Genomic DNA, 17302 nt, shown 5'->3' on the forward strand with positions numbered 1-17302 from the left:
TTTTATTTTCCCACATCCAAATTCAATGTAGCATGAATGTGGGCTCAACAAAATAGCCCATTCCCCTTTCCTCTTTATTAATTATAATTTTAATTAACCTGAAAATTAAAAATCTCCTCCACTTCGAATTTAAATTGAAATTTATAAAAAGCACAAATTTGAATACTACTTGATACAATTAACTCTCGTATTTTTTCTAAATCACTTTATGTCATTGAAAGGAAAGAAAATGCGATTTAATTCAAGCTAAATTTCTGGAATAAAATGTTCTGCTCCATTTTATGTTATATATGTGTATAAAATTTAGTTACTCGTAATTAAAATGTGAATTTTAGTTGATGAATATGCAATAAAGGAGGAATAATAGATTAAATTATTGTAATCCAAATTTTTTTTGGTTGATTAAATTCTTGTAATCCATTTTTTTAAAAATTTTTGAGAATCAAAACTAATTATTTCAATCAATTTTATTTGCAAAACTTTGTAAACAAATCTCCAACTTGTGCCACAGATTCTCTTAAACCGACCAAAGCAATCAGTCAAAACTCCCATCACCTTCTCCAGCGAACACACCACTTCCACCGCCACTACGCCGCACAATGGACGGCGGAGATGACCCGAGCAAGCTGGCTTCCAACCCCCACGAACCCACCACCACCACCACCCAGCCCCTCCTTTCCCACCAATTTCCTTCACCCTCCGCCGCTTCCATTTCTGAAACTGAAGAAGACCAAGCTCAGTACCTTCAGATCTCTTACAATTATGGGCCTCGCCCTTTTAAAGATTTGCCCTTCCTTATTATCTTTTGTGTTCTTGTACTCTTCACTTTTGGCTTCGGGATTTTCGCAACTGTTAACAGAAACCCCCACCGCTATCAAGTTTCCTCGTTTGTCTACAACACCACCTTATCTTCTTGCACCATTCAGTATTTTGGCTCTCCCTTTTCTTTGGATTCTTCGGAGTGGAATCTTTTCAGTTCAGCTTTTGGTGACAACACCACTTCTTTGAATGCCTCAAAATCGAATCTTTCTGAGAGTGTGCCTGGAAATTCCCCTGCTTTTCACAACTCCGCCTCTTCAATTCCCCAAGAATCGAGTCTACTTTTTAGTTTGATGGATTATTTATCTCTTTGTAGCAATCTCACATCTTTGAACTCCTTAGGATCGAGCGTTTTGAATAGCTTGATATGGACTCTTGTAATCACCCTAATTTTGAGCTTGCCCTTTGTGTTGTTAGTGCTTTTGTTGCTTAAACGCTACACAAAACAGATAGTGTATGCTTCGCTTCCATTTTTTGTGATAGTCCCAATTTTCATCAATGTTTCTTGGTTTGTTGCTTGCACTGTGAGCTCCAGATGTAGTGATGCTTTTCCATTGTCTTATCGAATTTTAGTCCTCATTTTTGTGTTCTTGATAATTGGGGTAATCGTGTGGATATTCATAGTAAACTGGCATAGAGTGGAGTTAACCGTGAGTATCATCGGCGTGGCTGCTAATGCATTGTCAAGTAACTTGGGGTTGTTTGGAGTTCTTCCATCTCTTACTTTGGGTTTATTTGTGTACTATGTGCCCATAGTTTTTTTCTTGATATACTCGAGCAGTAATGGAAAAATTGTGCCTCAAAAAGAGAACGGGGAATACGATTGTGTTTGGAAACAGGATAGATGGGTGCCCGCCTATTATACGTTGGCGATCTTTACTATGCTCTGGTCTGCCACAGCAATGGTGGAAGCTCAGGTATATGTGATAAGTGGAACTATAGCTCAATGGTACTTCTCAAAGGATGAGTTGCGGCCAAAGCGTGCAATAAGAAGTTCGTTGAGGTGTTTTCTTTTGCTACTTCTCTCAATTCAGTGAAATGTGCTCTACAAATTTATGCATTATGGTGTGCTATGCTTGGTTGATTGTCCTGCCTTTTTTTTGCTATGAACTAAAAGCAACGGCCAACAATCATGCTGCCTATTGGTTATTTTCCTTTATTCTTTCAAGTTACTGTTTTTTGGGAGGGGTATAAATACATAGTTAATGTGACTGCATATAAGATCTGATTTAGTGGTCTTGGTGATGGTTTATAGAGCAGAAACTTGGGAGGCTGGTTTAACTTGTTGCCTCAAGCTTATTCTTGATGAACTTATAGAAAAGAGATTAGCATTCAAGGCAGTATGATAGACATCGTTGCTACTTGTGCAAATAAGGCTGTGTTAAACATGACAAGCGGCTAGTACCTTATTTATATCTCTTAGTTGTAGTAAGCACGATACTGTTAAACAAGCTCCACTGATGAACTAAACAGAAGAGTAAGTTTGAGGATGTTACTATCGTCCTCATACTTAAAAATCAAGGCTTTGCTAGGATTTGATGCATAGACATACCTGGATTCAAAACCTCTCGATAAATTGAAGCCAAATATCCCGAATGTTGTGCACTGAAATAAACTCGTTTCTTTTTTGTAAACACAATTGCAGCGCTTGTTGTCTTTGTGTCGTGACTCTTCTTTATAACATTGCAGAAATGCATTTGGCCACTCCTCTGGCACAGTATGTTTCTCAGGATTAATTTTCGGCGCAGTTCGTGTTGTGCGCTCTATGGTTGATAATGCTAGGCAAGAGGAGACATCAGGAATTGTAAATGTCATTCTACGGTGCTGTGTCAGTGCCCTAATGTCAGCAATTGATTTTCTGAACAAATTCACAATAAACTTTGCAGCCATAACTGGCGAATCATATTGCAAAGCCGCAAGAATGACTTACGAACTTCTCAAACGCAACCTTCTTTCTGCAGTATTTGTTGAGACCGTTTCTACTCGAATACTGGCTGGCATTATCCTAGTGCTATCTGCAATCTACACAGTAGTGGTTAGTGTAAACTATTGCCATCTACCTTCATTGAGTTGAGCACATTTGGACGAGAAGAAAAATGCCCTGTTTCATTTGTTTTTAATGTTTTTTTGTGAGGTTTTTTGTTGTTTTTTTTTTTTTTTGTAGAAAGCAGTTTTAAAAAACCAAAATCAAGAAATCTGGTCGGGCAGCACTTCTTTTTTCCATTTCAAATTTGTTAAAAAACTGTTCTTATCATCACAGCCAAATACGAAAATGTTTTTACTTTTCAGAGAAACTCAAAATAGCACGGTTCAATAAAATAACTTTTCAAGCTAAATGTTTTTGTATCAAACTCGCCCTTGCTCAATATGGACAGGTGCCTTTAGTTGGCTACGACTTGCGAGCTCTGTTCATGGATGGAGAAGAGAAATATATATTCTCTGATTCGAAATTTTTTACCCTCCATATTTTGCACTATCTATGTCTCCAGGTTGATCCTAATCAATTGGTGTCTGAATTTTCAGGTTTGTGTGATATTGAAAGCTGGAATCCATCTTGGGGACGATGCCTACTTTGTTGCTGTTATGGCCTGGATACTGTTGATCGTGATTCTTGGCTACTTCGTGCACGTTCTGGACAATGTTATCGATACGGTGTATGTTTGCTATGCTATTGACCGGGACCGAGGGGAGGTCTCGAAACAGGACGTCCACGATGTTTATGTTCATCTACCCATCAGTAGAAGTCATAGACCAGCAGGTTTTCCTGCAAGAGCTCCTCTTGGAGTTTAAAATTTTCCTCATGAATTAGTTTGTCGTGTTGTATTGTCTGTAATTGTTTTTTGGAGGTGCGGTTTCCTTGCTGCAAATTGTTGATGATCTGAGGTTTTATCTTGTACCCGGATTTGTTCAATAAAAAGTCATTTTGCAGATTTTGCAATAGTTGGTTGTCATTAATTTATCATATATAGATATGGATACTTATTATGACACTGTAATGATATATTTGAGGTTTTTACCCAACCATCCAGACGAATTGTTTCTTGAGTTTTTAAATAAAACTAGAGTTGCATCATTGTGATTATTTACAGCTTTTGCAAGAAACATGAGTTTTCTTGGTACCCATATTTGGATTGCTATATAATGTGAGAAGAAAGAGTAGATAATAAGCAAGATATGCTTGCATTTGGATGTTAGATAATAAACATGAATCCAATAATTATTAATTTTTAGAACGTGAAATTAAATGGTTTACAACAAGAAATGATTAAAGAAAAGATTTTTAAAATATAAATTAAAAAAATATATATATTTTATATTTTGATATTTATTTATTTCAAAAAAAATTATACGTGTATGGAATCAAATGATTCGGTTCCACGTGTCATTAGGCGCAGCTAGCTTTTAGCTGGCGAAACACCAACCTTTTCTCTACTTGCTATTTCTTTCTCACTCGCTCCCTCCGATATCAATGAAGAATATCTCCCTCTTTTCTGAATTTCAACGATTCTCTCTCTTCTCTACCAGGTGGGTGTTTCTTCTTGGGGTGTGAATTTGACTGTATATTTATCGAAGCTTATTATGCATTTTATATTCTTTCTTTTTTTGGATTTAAACTTTGAAATCACGGTTACTTCTGCTTAATTTTGAAGATTTGCTGTTTTTCCCGCAGTTAATCGTGGAAGTTGAAGTGGGTGTGTCGGTGGGAACTACTTAAAGTTGCGGGGGATCGCGGGTTTGATCTGTGTGTAGTGGAGAATTCGGAGAGATATAGGCTGAGTTGGATAGTTTGCGGGCGGGAGAGGAGCCGCCGGCTTGGAGATGAGTGCGTCGAGGTTTATAAAGTGTGTAACTGTCGGAGATGGTGCCGTGGGTAAAACTTGCCTGCTCATTTCTTACACCAGCAACACCTTTCCCACTGTAAGTTACTGTCTATTGAAGTTATTTCTTTCTTTTTCCTCTGTCATCATTTTTTTTTTTTTTTGGTTCATAGTAGGAATGGAGTGGAAATTTGGGAATTTTTGGGTGTTTTATGGAGTTCTTGGATATTGTTGGGTTTGTTTGTCTAATTGACTAAATATTGAAATTCTTGAATTTTCCTGTTTCTTATTTCAAGATATCGCTATGTGGGATGGGTGGAGGCGTTTGCGAATATCATGGAACTAGTAAATTACCTAATTTTTCTGATTTGATGAGATTCTTGGTTATGCCTGTGGAGAGGACGTCTTTTTCTGGATTTTTTTTAACTTTCTTGTGGAATAAAGTGTTTCCATTGTAACCTTTTCTTTGTTTTGATCTCTTTTATTGTTAAACAAACAGGATTACGTCCCAACTGTGTTTGACAATTTTAGTGCCAATGTTGTGGTGGATGGAAACACTGTTAATTTAGGATTGTGGGATACTGCAGGTGCACTAGTTCTTCATTTTTTTTTGTTTATTTATGAATCAAAAGAGAACAGTGAGTCATTTTAAATTTGTTGTGCAGGCCAGGAGGATTACAATAGATTAAGACCATTGAGTTACCGTGGAGCTGATGTCTTTATTCTTTCATTTTCCCTTATTAGCAAGGCCAGCTTCGAGAATATCTCCAAGAAGGCGAGGCTTCATTTTCTGTACTGGATTAGATATGGCCCTTTCTATTTTTTTCTTTGACACAAGAGGGTGGGGGTTTTCCTATCTAAACTTCATAGCTACCCACACAGCTACCCACACAAATGGGATTTGAACCAAAGCCTGTTGGCTCGTGGGCCTCACCGTTGCCACCAGGCCAAGGGATACTTGGCGGCCCTTTCTATTTCTCATTCTCCCCTTTCCTTTCTTTTAGTTGCTTCGACAATCCATTCAAAGAAAAATGGAAGATGAGAATTTGAGAATGTTTTCGTTGAATTTAACTTTAACTAACACAGTTGTGCAATACACTTTCACGCTTGCCCCCGACCTGGATATCCCACTTAAATGGGCCTTCCCTTCAATCAAATAGAGCCCGGGATTTTTAGAATTTTAGTTCTTATGAAAATGCTTCCCGTGAAATATTAAGGCTGATGAGGTTTAGAACTATCCAATTGCCGATTGTTCTGAACTTCTGATGTGTTTTAATTTCTGTACAGTGGGTACCTGAATTGAGGCATTATGCACCTGGAGTTCCAATAATTCTTGTTGGAACAAAGCTTGGTCAGGATTCCCTTCGCTCTCTCTTTTGATGCATTAAATTATTTGACTCAATTTGTTGGATAATGTTCCTCATAATTCATAAATTTCTCCATGAAAACATTTGAGAGATCACATTGATGTTATTATCTGAAAATGGGACATTCTCATGCCGCATTTTATGTGATTGTGAACTTACCTCACTATCATGCTTGTGTCCTGTTGTTTTGGGTATCAGATTTGTGCTATTGTACTACATGCTCCTGGTTTTAAAACAATAATCTCATATTGGTAAAAAGTGATATTGAAAGCTTATGCATACTCTCTCATCCTTGGAATTTGGAGAACAAATTGCATTAATAGCTAAACGTAGAAGAAGCTTTTGTCTGTTTAATATCCTAAATGGATGTTTCTACTGCTAATACCCAACTTAACTCCAGCAACGTATATGTTAATGAGAAATATCAACAGCAAAAGTGACTGTCTGATGTGAAATAAATTTTTGAACAACAAAAATTACAGAAAACGAGTAATCAAGAACAGATGAAACCCAATATATTCACCTTAACTCTTTCTGGTAATCATTTGGCTACATTTATGTATTTACTAAGATCTAGATTCTGTGCTCGTGGATGTATTTGCTTCATAACATAAAATCGTGTAATGTATATAGGCTTTGTTGCCACATGGAATTCGTGGAAGTGCTTCTTCCATAATTGGGTGCATTATAAATCTTTTCAATATTCCCTTAATCCTCTTTGTTTACATCATCCTTTTTCTTCCCATAACTTTGTTAATCTGATTCCTAGGTAAACTATCGGTGTCACAATTTTATTAGTTTTGTAAGTTATCTGGAGTAAGGTGCCGTTTATACATTTCCCATGGATATTGCACCTAATCATGTCAATTTAATATTTCTTTTATCCTCTTGTTAATGATGTATAATTTTGGTCCCTTGGTGCAAATTACTATTTTCATTTCCTTCCAGATCTTCGTGAGGACAAGCAATTCTTCCTAGACCACCCAGGAGCAGTTCCCATCATGAATGCACAGGTAAATTAGTACCACGATAAACATGACCTCTTTTCCATTGTTTAAATATGGTCTGCCAAACTCAAATCAAGACCATCTTTGGCTCTTGATCATCTATTTTTGAGGATGAGTTGTTTACCTTCCTAGAGAAACTTATTTTCTGTTCTTCTGAAGGGAGAGGAGCTGAGGAAGTTGATTGGAGCAACTGCTTATATAGAATGTAGTGCTAAAACACAACAGGTGATTACATTTTGCTTCGAAAAAATCCCTTGGTACACACCGTTGGAATTTTTTTATCTCCTATCTCTGCATGTATTTTTCCATAATCTCCAACCAACTTTTGCAGAATGTGAAGGCAGTGTTTGATGCAGCAATAAAAGTTGTCCTGCAGCCACCAAAGCAAAAGAAGAAAAAGAAGAAGGGGGGTCATAAAGCTTGCAATATATTGTGATTACTTGAAACAAATGACAAAGCGGGAAGAGACAATTTGTAAGTTACAGTGGGTTCGTACTTTCCTCAAGGAAGCAATAGCCTTTGTGTTGTAATCTCCACTTACTGTACCAGATAACTTCGTCGAAGCGTTGATCAAAGAGGCTGTTACTCGTGTATATGTTATGGATTTTAAGCCTAGGCTATATGATTTGTGTTTGTATAGTCTAAAAGAGCTTGTGTATTTCTAATGTCATCTCTTTCTCAACATGGATGGTGGTATTCTATGAAACCTAGTTTGGTGTTGAAAGAGGGGGGGGGGGGGCATGTTTAATTGGTTCTTTTATTGTTTCAGCTGTCATCATTCTGATATTTTGCTCAGTATGTTGTGCACATTCTATTTTATTCTCCCGTATCGATTTATCCTTTTAATCACATCACAATTAATCGACTCATTCTCTAATCATGACTGTCTTTTTGGAGTATGACGACGGTCCCTTGAAGTTATATCAAAATGCTACATGAGGTGAGGTACACCGTACACCCTAACGAAAAAACGACATCATTTGATCCCAAAATGCATGGGGGTGGAACTCGATAAAATATGAGGGTAACGACATGATCTTATAGGTTAAGGAGATGAGGCGCTTCTCGAATGAGAGAGCCTGCACTAATGCCCGTTTTTCTTACCATCCGGCTTTGATAACTATCGAACAATATCATATATCCACGAGCTAATTTTATTCCACACAGAATTTTACTCACAAATTCTTACATTAACCATATTGGACCTTTGATGTTAGAAAATGAAACGACTTAGAATGATTCCCAAAACTGCTCCAAATCCATACCCCTTGAGAACAATTTGCCACTTAAATCCATCCAAAATGCTACCACCTTCAGCACCTTGTTGTGGCAACATTGAAACTGCTGGTGGTCTTTCTTCATCATCTCTGCATTTCTTAGTCATTGGAAATCTGCATAAACCCAAGTTTCCTATGTATGAGCTGTTGTCAAATGTAAAAAATCTGCCACCAGATTGGGGTTATCGGCTCAACAATGATGATTGTGTGACATATTCAACCACTCCAGAAATCTTAACCTCGTCAACTGCTAGAGAATTTCCCTTGCCAATTGGTTTGAAGACCAATCCAAGGATTCTAGTACAGTTATTGTTAGGACCAATGGAATCCGGATATCTCCACACTGGTATGATATTGTCCACTTTGGGTATTAACCCTCATGGTTTTGCTTTTGGAACCACCCAAAATGCCTCATACCAATGGAGATATTATTCCATCTTTATTAACCCATGATCTTTCTCTAGATCTTCTAATGTGGGACTTTGGTTGCATCCCAACATTTATGTATGCTATGCAATCAGGGATATGACCTGTGAGGCTGTTACGGGACAAACTCAAATACCTCAATGAGTTGAGTATTCCTACTGCATGTGAAATATTTCCATGAAACATGTTGTTTGACAAATCAATGGTCGTAAGTGTTTCCAAAATTATCTGATACTGAAGCTCCAAACCCTTCACATTTAACGTTATTGACTCCATGTAAGGGTAACGTAACCTTGAGTTCCTTGTTTCAGTTCCATTTTTCTTGACATCAATCATGGATTTGAAATTCTTGAAATATCGATTTGGCAAAGCTCCAATGAATTGGTTGTCAGAGATGTCAAAGATTTGCAACATAGAATGCTTAAAGCAGGCATGTTACCATTGAACCTATTAGATCCCAACACCAGAACCTGAAGCTGTCGGCACTTGGCCAAGGATTGAGTCAACGTTCCTTCCAATTCGTTGCAATTCAAGTGGAGATATTAGAGCACTTCCATTTCCTATGCACTGTGGAACTTTTGCTTCCAATCTGTTATTTGATTGATGGAGAATCCAAAGGGCACATATATCGCAAATGGATGATGGAATCTCTCCTGAAAAATTACTAGTTAAAAAAAATCTTAAAACTAAATGAAAGACGACCTTTGAATGCAATGCAACATTTTTTGATAAAAAGAATTAAACCACTAATCTCTAAAGTAAACCAGATGTTTAATGACACGATTTCTAGTGTAAAAGGAACTTCACCTGTCCAAGAATATAGATAAGTCAACGGAGGACGTCGACTTGAACAATTTTTGAAACACTCCAACAATAGCCCGTGAAAACTGTTTCCTAAAAGAGAGTTTATATCATAAGGATTTAAACAGTAAGATATAGTTGTGCATAAACTTTATATACTAAACAATGACTTAGGATTATTTTCTAATTTAAATAACTTTGGTTTATAGAATTTATATTGCTCAGGATTTCTGATCTAGTATTTATTATTTAACTAAAGATCTCATGTTATTTCGAAATTATTTTGCAAAAGCTCCACAATAATGGATTTGAATGTATATTATTGTTGTTGGTGCTTTATTGTTTATTTATATGTTGGAATTTTGTATTTGGTTACGTTCTAGTGATATTTTGGATGATATGTATGTCATTTGAGTCACCTCTTGGTTCATACGGGTCAAAGTGTTGCATGTGAGGAAGTATGTGAGTCACCTCTTATTTTCCTATAGTCAAAGTGCTGCATGACGAGGTCTCATTGTGGATGGTGTTTCCTATAGTCAAAGTGCTGCATGACGAGGTCTCATTGTGGATGATGTTCTGCTTTGTCTGTTATGAGCCACTTCTTGATTCCTGCGGGTCAAATGTTGCATATGGGGGAAGCATGCGAGCAACCTCTTGTTTCCATATTGTTAAAGTGGTGCATGATAGCAATTCTGATATGGATTCTGTTATTATGTTCTTCTTGCTTTTTGTCATCCTTTCGGCATGTGTATTTATTATTTATTGTTGTGAAAGTTTTTTTCACTATCCTTGAAATTGAATTAATGGTTGGATACGTGAGTGTACTAATTAATTTTGATTTCATTTTCAGGTAATAATCATGATGAGGAAGACGAATATATAGAATCTGTAGAAGATATCATTGAAGATGATGATGACATGAAGATATCTGGTAGAGTTTGGAAACTTGAGTTCTTTCATTTGAGTTTTTTTAGGATTCATTGATTATTATTTTTTCAAATATTTTGGCTACTCTTTGGGAAACTAATTTTTTATTCATCGATCAGATTGAGAGATTGACTTGCTTTTTCCTTCCAATAAATAAATCATGGTTCTTTAAAAACTTGACAAAAACTTGTGTAAATTGTGAGACTGGTCTTTTATTTGGGTCATGTATTATTTTTTATGCTAAGATTATTACTTTTTATTGTGAATATGGGTAAGATTGACCTATCTCACATATTAAGATCCGTGTGACGGTCTCACGTGAGACCCACTCTAAAAATTTTAAGCTTTTGTGTTAATTATATGGGTTATCGCATAACCACCATGCATATCATCTAATTATCTAAAACCCTATTTTGGCTAGATACAAACGAATCGATTCAACTCACGAGCTTCTCGAAATAGCTCAAAAATTAATTGATTTACAATTGAATTTATCATGTTTGATTTTTTTTTTTTTGCCAAAAATAATACCGAAGTAATTTGATTGTTCACGGCTGCTTGTGAGATTATATATTTTTATTAGGGTGAGTTTTCTTAGGATGATAAGAAAAAAAAATTTGAAATAGACGTGGAATAATAACGAAAATAAAAATATTTATACTTTTATTTATTGAATTAGAGATAATGTGATAAATTTCGATTTTACCTATTTGATAATTAAAAAATAATGATAAGATACCTCAAGGGTAATATTGTAATATCCGATTCATTATTGGATAAAATGAATTAATCAATATTATATTCGGACAGAAATTAAAATTGTAATATTTTTTTATATATTCAACCCGATTCGATAAAGGACACGTCCATCAAAACAACCGAAACATATAATTCTTAACAAACTTGATCGATCATATAATACATGACGGTGTTTCCCTATCTCACATGACAACACACGCAGCCGGATTATCGTCGCTGAAAGCCGTGGTATACCGGACCTCGGTCGAGCTAGCACGCGCGAGATTCGACATTTGCGGGTCATCCACGTTGCGAACATACCCAGGCGGGGCCTTCTTGTCATAGACACCAGGCGCATAAGGGTGCGCGACAACATCATACGGGACGTAAGGCCAGAGTTCGGCTTTCTTGCCCGTGCGATGAGCCACACGAGCGAGGACTTTCTGGGGATCGACGTAGCCGACGACAGTGAGCTTGTGCTGCTTCGGCGAAATATCTATGGACGTCACCCCTTTCATCCCCTCCACAGATTTTCGAACCCTCCTCTCGCATCCTTCGCAATCCATTTTTATCTTTATCTCGACGGTCTATTGATATTCAGAAAAATAAGTTCAATGTCAGTAATTATACCATCATTCCTATAATCCTAAGGGAGAATCAATTATTTGTCAAGGACCATAGCACGTCACAATTTATCAAAAATAGGAAAAACAAATGAAGAGATCGATAAAGACCGATAACAACCAGAGACCACACTCATCATCAAGAAATAATTTATATCGACGCGTGTCATCAATATATAATCGCCATATACATAGTGGTTGACAGGTATATAAAATTTTATAATAATATAAGAATATCAACTCATATTTACTGTCGTTATCCGTTCAGACATTATCTTTTTTAAAAAAAAATTACGTCTTATTATATTTCATACAAGAACACATGAGTACGTAGACATAAAAGACCCAAGATTTAACATGGTAAGTTTAGTTTATTACCAAAGTAGCAATTATTATCCTTTAAATAATAATATTAATAATAATAATAATACAGCTGTAGCATGGTGTGAGCGAGAGAGTTGTCAGGTTCCCAACAAAGCATTAAATAACATTAGGATTTACCTAGTGTCAGAAATTAATGCAAAACAAATCATTTTCTTTCCTACAGATCTGAACTCTTCTGTACGTACACTCAAGAACAAAGAAAACGCTACAAAGACCTGCAAATCATGATCAAGAGGGAGCCAAATCTGGAAAAAAACAGCTAAAACCCCCGAAATCTATATCCAGACAAGTCCAACGATTTCATATATATGTCCAATTTCTTCTAGACCCGATCTGATCTGATATTTTTGTACTAGGAGGCCAAGTTGGCCGTTCATATATAATATACGGCAAATGTATATAAGCAAAGAAAAAGTGAGTCAACCTGAAGCTGTTTGCGTTTCTTGTGACGCTTGGAATGGACGCCGCTGCAATCAAACATGTCCGAAATATAATCCAAAGCACCCATTTCTTCTTTCTTCTTTCTTCTTTCTTCTTTCTCAAACAAAAAATCCAGTACTTATATATGAGTTAAAAGATTAGATATATGTGTATTATAATATTCTTTGTAGAGAGTACTTTGCAGTGGCTATTTTCCTTTTGATTTTGGGTACTGAGGGGTGGGTTCTGTATTTATAGAAGCGGGAACTTATTGCTGACACGTGGGAGACTGTTATTGGGTAGATATTCGGATATGTCTGCACCGGCCCGGAGAAGGAAGTGTGAAACGTGGAAGAGTGTTATTGGGTAGTTATCCGGATATGTCTGCACCGACCCGGAGACAGAAGCTGAGGAGGAAGGTTCTCGGTACCTTGGAAGTCGGATCCGGTTTGGGACCCACTCGTTTGAGGCCCATATGAGTCGGCCCATCTACGCGAGCCTGTCAATGTGTGAGCAATTTGGGTGTGAACAGCGCGTAATTTTATAATTTTTTATTTATATTTATAATTTTATTATCTTTTTCTCCCACATTTAATAATAGTCTTTAAATTCTTGTTGCCTGTCACTCTACGAATGGTGGGTCAACGGTTCTTGGTACATGCAAATTAGGCCATTGAATTTTTTTTTATATATTTTACTTATATTTCCCACACATTGTATACATCATTGTAGTCAGGCTTAATTTTCTATGCAACATTCGATCTAACATAAAAATTTCAACACATTTTATACTTTAAGGAGAAAAAATCATAATATATATATACATATATAACTTACAAAAACTTAATACAGTCGGTGTGAGACATCTAACATTCTCTTATCTTATTTTTATTATTTTTATTTTTTTGCAAATTTGAAATTAATATATATATATATCAGTTTTGATATGCTGCACACCTATCGTACACACTTATGTGGGCACTGATGAAGTGTCACTCACCCATTGGATGTGATGAAAGACAGAAAAATTGCACATCCAATGGATTAGTGACACCTTATCGGTGCTCACATAGCTGTGCAAGATAGATGTGCAGCATATCAAAACCAATATATATATATATATATATATATATATATATATATATATATATATATATATATATAACAATTTTCCAACTTGTCTTATGTGTATGGAGTATAAGGTAGCCTTTGATCTGATCAATTATAGTAATAAATACGATAATTTGTGAACCTTTCCTAAAAAGAAAAAGAAAAAGAACAAGAAAAAGATGGAAAGTTTGTGAACCGAAGCCCAAACCTTAAATGCTTATAACAATCAAATATGGGCTCAAATGAGGCCGAAATAGCTACAGCCTAGATTGTCAAGACAAAATAATTTATTTAGATAAAGATAATTTTGTTTAAAAACAAACAATAGATAATATAAAATTTAAGAACCATACATTTATATTGGAACAATAATTTTAAATTATCGATTTTGCTTTATTACAAAATATACGTTCGATGAAATTGAAATACGGATTCAAATCCATAAATTCAACTAGCTCATATAAATCAAAGCAGAAATGATTCTCATGCCTTTTAGTTATAGGAATGGATTGAGGAATGCATATAAGAGGATAAATTCAAATTGTAATTTATTTACAAAAAAAAAATTACACTTCCCTCTGTATACGAGTTGATCGAGTAGATGGCCCTTTACTGATACTTTTTCGGTCAAGTATATCGATCACACAAGACTTGTTTAGTGTGATATATCAGCTTTCGTGTGGTTTGCAAGCTAATGCATTAAACTCAAAAGAGTAGAAGTTGTGGATGTCCTCACCAAAATTTTTTTACTTATAAATTAAAGTTAATTAAGTAAGAAGAAAAATGAGCGTGCGCGCGATGCTCATGTATCAATGCTGAAAGCACGTGACACGAAGCGTTTGATTATATTCTCGAATTAACATGGAAAGATACATGCATTCTCATAATTTTATATATATTTATTTCAAAAGACAAAGTTAACATTTCAAATTTTCCTATGATCTTCACGTTCATTGAAATCCTCAAGACCATATAAATAATATATTAATGCATGTGCATCGATCATAAATTACTCTTAATACTATAAGTCAATTGTTATGTGTTCATTGAATCTACAAAGTGTTCTTTTTTATTTCTGAGTAAATATCTAATTTGAAGATGACTTATTTATTATATCGATGAATGCTTAGGGCTTCTCCAACCCTGCGCTATCACAGCGTGAAACGCTATGATAGCGCAGGATTTCCTCTCCAACGAAGGCTGCGCAGGATTTCTTTTTTTATTTCGGCTTTTTATTTTGGCGTTGGGTTTGGGCCTTATTTTTTATTTTTTTAATGTTTTTTAATTAATATAAATATGTATTAAATATTTTTAATAGTAATAATATTATATAATTGATGAGTATAATTAAATCGTGTTGATATTAAATATAATTTATTATAAAAATTAAAACACAAAAAGAATTAATTATAATTATATTAGAAAATTTATAAAAATATTTTTAGTTTTTTTTTTAATTTTTAACTCTCGCAAATATATAATTGATAAAATATCAGAAAAACCAACAGCAAAATTTTGAAATTAAAATTACAATACCCAATTGAAATACAAATACAAAGATAATACATAATTGGAATACAAGTTCGAAGATAATACATAATTGAAAATTACAAAGATAACAATGCGAATATTAACATTTATTAGAATTATATTGTTAAATTTATAAATAAATTATAAACAAAAAAATATTCTAAGAATATACTTTTTAGTGTAAGATTTGAAGTAAATGAGTTGGAGATGAATGTTATATTTGATGCATAAACTGTACTATTTTGGTGCAGAAATTGCACCAAAATAGATTAATGGGTTGAAGATGGTCTTAGAATTCTTGAGCTCCCGTGAGATATCTGGCTGATATTACATAAGTTGTTTATGTTCATCACTTCCTCCGACCGCGGTGCAACACCAGCTCGGCATGCATCGTCTATCTGAGATATGACGATGAGCTATCGAGCAGATAGCGTTTTCTCGACTTCCCGAGTTGTTCGTCCGAGCTAATCTCAATCCTTTCAAATATATTTATTAGGCCATATATATACACATTTTCCTATGGACATTTTGTTCATAGTTGAGTTTTCGGAGGGGTTTCATCCGTTTGTGTTTTGTTTCCTCTTTCCAGACATCATAAAAACCAGAAAAGAGATCGACAATACTCAAATTAATTTTTTTATATAAAAAAATAACTTAATTTGTATATATGTTTCGGTTCTAGCTAATTTTCAAGTTATCATTTTCATTGAGTTTTCAAAGCAATTGCCGGGTAGAATGAAGACATTGTGGGATTCTCTGTTTCATGTACACACCGAGGTTCTTCAGTTCCGAGTATTAATATTTTTTTGGCTGCATATAATTAATGATGTTATTATTGATAGATCGATTTGCTAAATTATTTCAGTTTGATCAAAATTTTGCTCAGGAACATCTATTTATATGATTGAAAGCATCATTATTTATAAAAAGATAATGATAATTTTTGTCTTTTGATTTCTAATTTTTTTTTTTGGACAATTGATTTTCATTTTAAGTTATTTAACTTGTAATATTTTTCAATTTTCGTTTTTTAAATATGAATTTGCATTTTTGGACCTGTAACTTACATGTTTTTTTCTTATTTGTTGTCATGTTAAAACTGAATTTGCAATTGGAGTACTTTAACTTGTGTGTGTGTGTTTTTTTCTCTCTTTATTTTTGCTCTTTTTTTAAAGAGAGTAAGTCGTGTTTTTTCCAAATAATATTTTAAAAAAATCATGACACATGTGTAAGTTATCTTTAAAAAATCCATGTCAGTATCCACGTCTGTCAAAAAAAGAACATGAGTGAAAATGTAAATTCACTATATATTAACCTGATCAAATATGGGGAAAAATAACACACAAGTTACCAGACTAAATACACAAATGCATCGTTAACATGACTCAAAATAAAATAAACATGCAATTTATATGACTAAAAATGCGAAATCACAGTCTTTTTTGGGAAAAAACGCAGATTACAAGATAAAAAAAATGTAAAATAGTAATTTTTGGGAAAATAACATTTTTGTTCCTGTAATTTACTCAATTTTTATTTTTGATTATATTCTCGATCAATTCACGGTATTAAAACAACAACTTGTATTTTTTTTTTCCAATTTCGATTTATTTACATTGGAGTATCGACGTGACATCGGATACGTCATCAATGTCCATCGACGCATAAGTAGTTTTCGGTGAGATGTCATCATTTTCTGAGTATCCCGTGTCAACACTCCGATGAAAATGCACTTATAAAATCGAAAAACACGCAAATTTAGTCGACTAATATCATAAATAGATCAACAAACATGACCAAAAACGAAAAACATGAACATAATTTCTCCTATTTGAGCTTTGATATTAATTGCACCGAGTCTCTGTTTGTTGGTCAATGGCATGAGCAAGTGAGGGAGAGGTGCAAGTAAGCATATTTGGTGAATTGTGTTGTATTCACGTGGGGTTCGTACGTGTCTACTCCCGCACTGCCAAAATATTCATTCATCGATTGGTACCAATTGGATTTTTGTGCCTCGTAAAAAAAAAAGAGCTTTAATTTGGTTCCATCGATAGT

At 34.8% G+C, this 17302-nt stretch overlaps 3 protein-coding genes and 1 long non-coding RNA gene across 5 annotated transcripts; 3 read left to right on the forward strand and 1 right to left on the reverse strand.

Moving 5' to 3' along the window:
* The first annotated feature begins 472 nt into the window (after positions 1 to 472).
* On the forward strand, positions 473 to 3759 carry LOC140809192 (uncharacterized). 2 transcript variants are annotated; one of them, XM_073166690.1, is made up of 3 exons: positions 473 to 1822; positions 2509 to 2858; positions 3362 to 3759. In XM_073166690.1, the coding sequence occupies exons 1-3, from the start codon at positions 600 to 602 to the stop codon at positions 3607 to 3609; spliced, it is 1821 nt and encodes a 606-aa protein (XP_073022791.1). In that variant the 5' UTR covers positions 473 to 599; the 3' UTR covers positions 3610 to 3759. The 2 variants fall into 2 exon arrangements, with proteins under 2 accessions (XP_073022791.1, XP_073022790.1); XM_073166689.1 differs by having other exon boundaries at positions 475 to 1822; positions 2509 to 2854; positions 3343 to 3759.
* A 738-nt stretch (positions 3760 to 4497) lies between these two features.
* Positions 4498 to 7729, forward strand: LOC140809103 (rac-like GTP-binding protein ARAC3). Its single transcript, XM_073166586.1, has 7 exons — positions 4498 to 4737; positions 5137 to 5224; positions 5303 to 5412; positions 5925 to 5988; positions 6953 to 7017; positions 7171 to 7236; positions 7343 to 7729. Exons 1-7 carry the CDS (start codon positions 4639 to 4641, stop codon positions 7445 to 7447), a joined length of 597 nt encoding a protein of 198 aa, XP_073022687.1. The 5' UTR covers positions 4498 to 4638; the 3' UTR covers positions 7448 to 7729.
* Positions 7730 to 11255: 3526 nt separating this feature from the next.
* Positions 11256 to 12834, reverse strand: LOC140810713 (heavy metal-associated isoprenylated plant protein 26-like). Its single transcript, XM_073168593.1, has 2 exons — positions 12612 to 12834; positions 11256 to 11767 (listed from the first exon to the last, which is right to left on the reverse strand). Exons 1-2 carry the CDS (start codon positions 12693 to 12695, stop codon positions 11384 to 11386), a joined length of 468 nt encoding a protein of 155 aa, XP_073024694.1. The 5' UTR covers positions 12696 to 12834; the 3' UTR covers positions 11256 to 11383.
* On the forward strand, positions 11774 to 12713 carry LOC140810714 (uncharacterized). The gene is made up of 2 exons (XR_012113278.1): positions 11774 to 11966; positions 12009 to 12713. It is a non-coding gene; the product is annotated as an uncharacterized lncRNA (long non-coding RNA).
* Positions 12835 to 17302: the final 4468 nt, after the last annotated feature.

Source organism: Primulina eburnea, chromosome 13 (assembly GCF_022965805.1).
Source record: "Primulina eburnea isolate SZY01 chromosome 13, ASM2296580v1, whole genome shotgun sequence".
Taxonomy (NCBI): domain Eukaryota; kingdom Viridiplantae; phylum Streptophyta; class Magnoliopsida; order Lamiales; family Gesneriaceae; genus Primulina; species Primulina eburnea.

Excerpts from the sequence above, each read along its gene's own strand:
- LOC140810713 (XM_073168593.1), bottom strand. The coding sequence starts at position 12,695 with ATGGGTGCTTTGGATTATATTTCGGACATGTTTGATTGCAGCGGCGTC. Across the intron at positions 11,768-12,611 it reads AGAAACGCAAACAGCTTCAG|ACCGTCGAGATAAAGATAAA; the intron begins GTTGACTCACTT and ends GAATATCAATAG.
- LOC140809103 (XM_073166586.1), top strand. The coding sequence starts at position 4,639 with ATGAGTGCGTCGAGGTTTATAAAGTGTGTAACTGTCGGAGATGGTGCC. Across the intron at positions 5,413-5,924 it reads TCGAGAATATCTCCAAGAAG|TGGGTACCTGAATTGAGGCA; the intron begins GCGAGGCTTCAT and ends ATTTCTGTACAG. Across the intron at positions 5,989-6,952 it reads TCTTGTTGGAACAAAGCTTG|ATCTTCGTGAGGACAAGCAA; the intron begins GTCAGGATTCCC and ends ATTTCCTTCCAG.
- LOC140809192 (XM_073166689.1), top strand. The coding sequence starts at position 600 with ATGGACGGCGGAGATGACCCGAGCAAGCTGGCTTCCAACCCCCACGAA. Across the intron at positions 1,823-2,508 it reads GCAATAAGAAGTTCGTTGAG|AAATGCATTTGGCCACTCCT; the intron begins GTGTTTTCTTTT and ends ATAACATTGCAG. Across the intron at positions 2,855-3,342 it reads CTGCAATCTACACAGTAGTG|GTTTGTGTGATATTGAAAGC; the intron begins GTTAGTGTAAAC and ends CTGAATTTTCAG.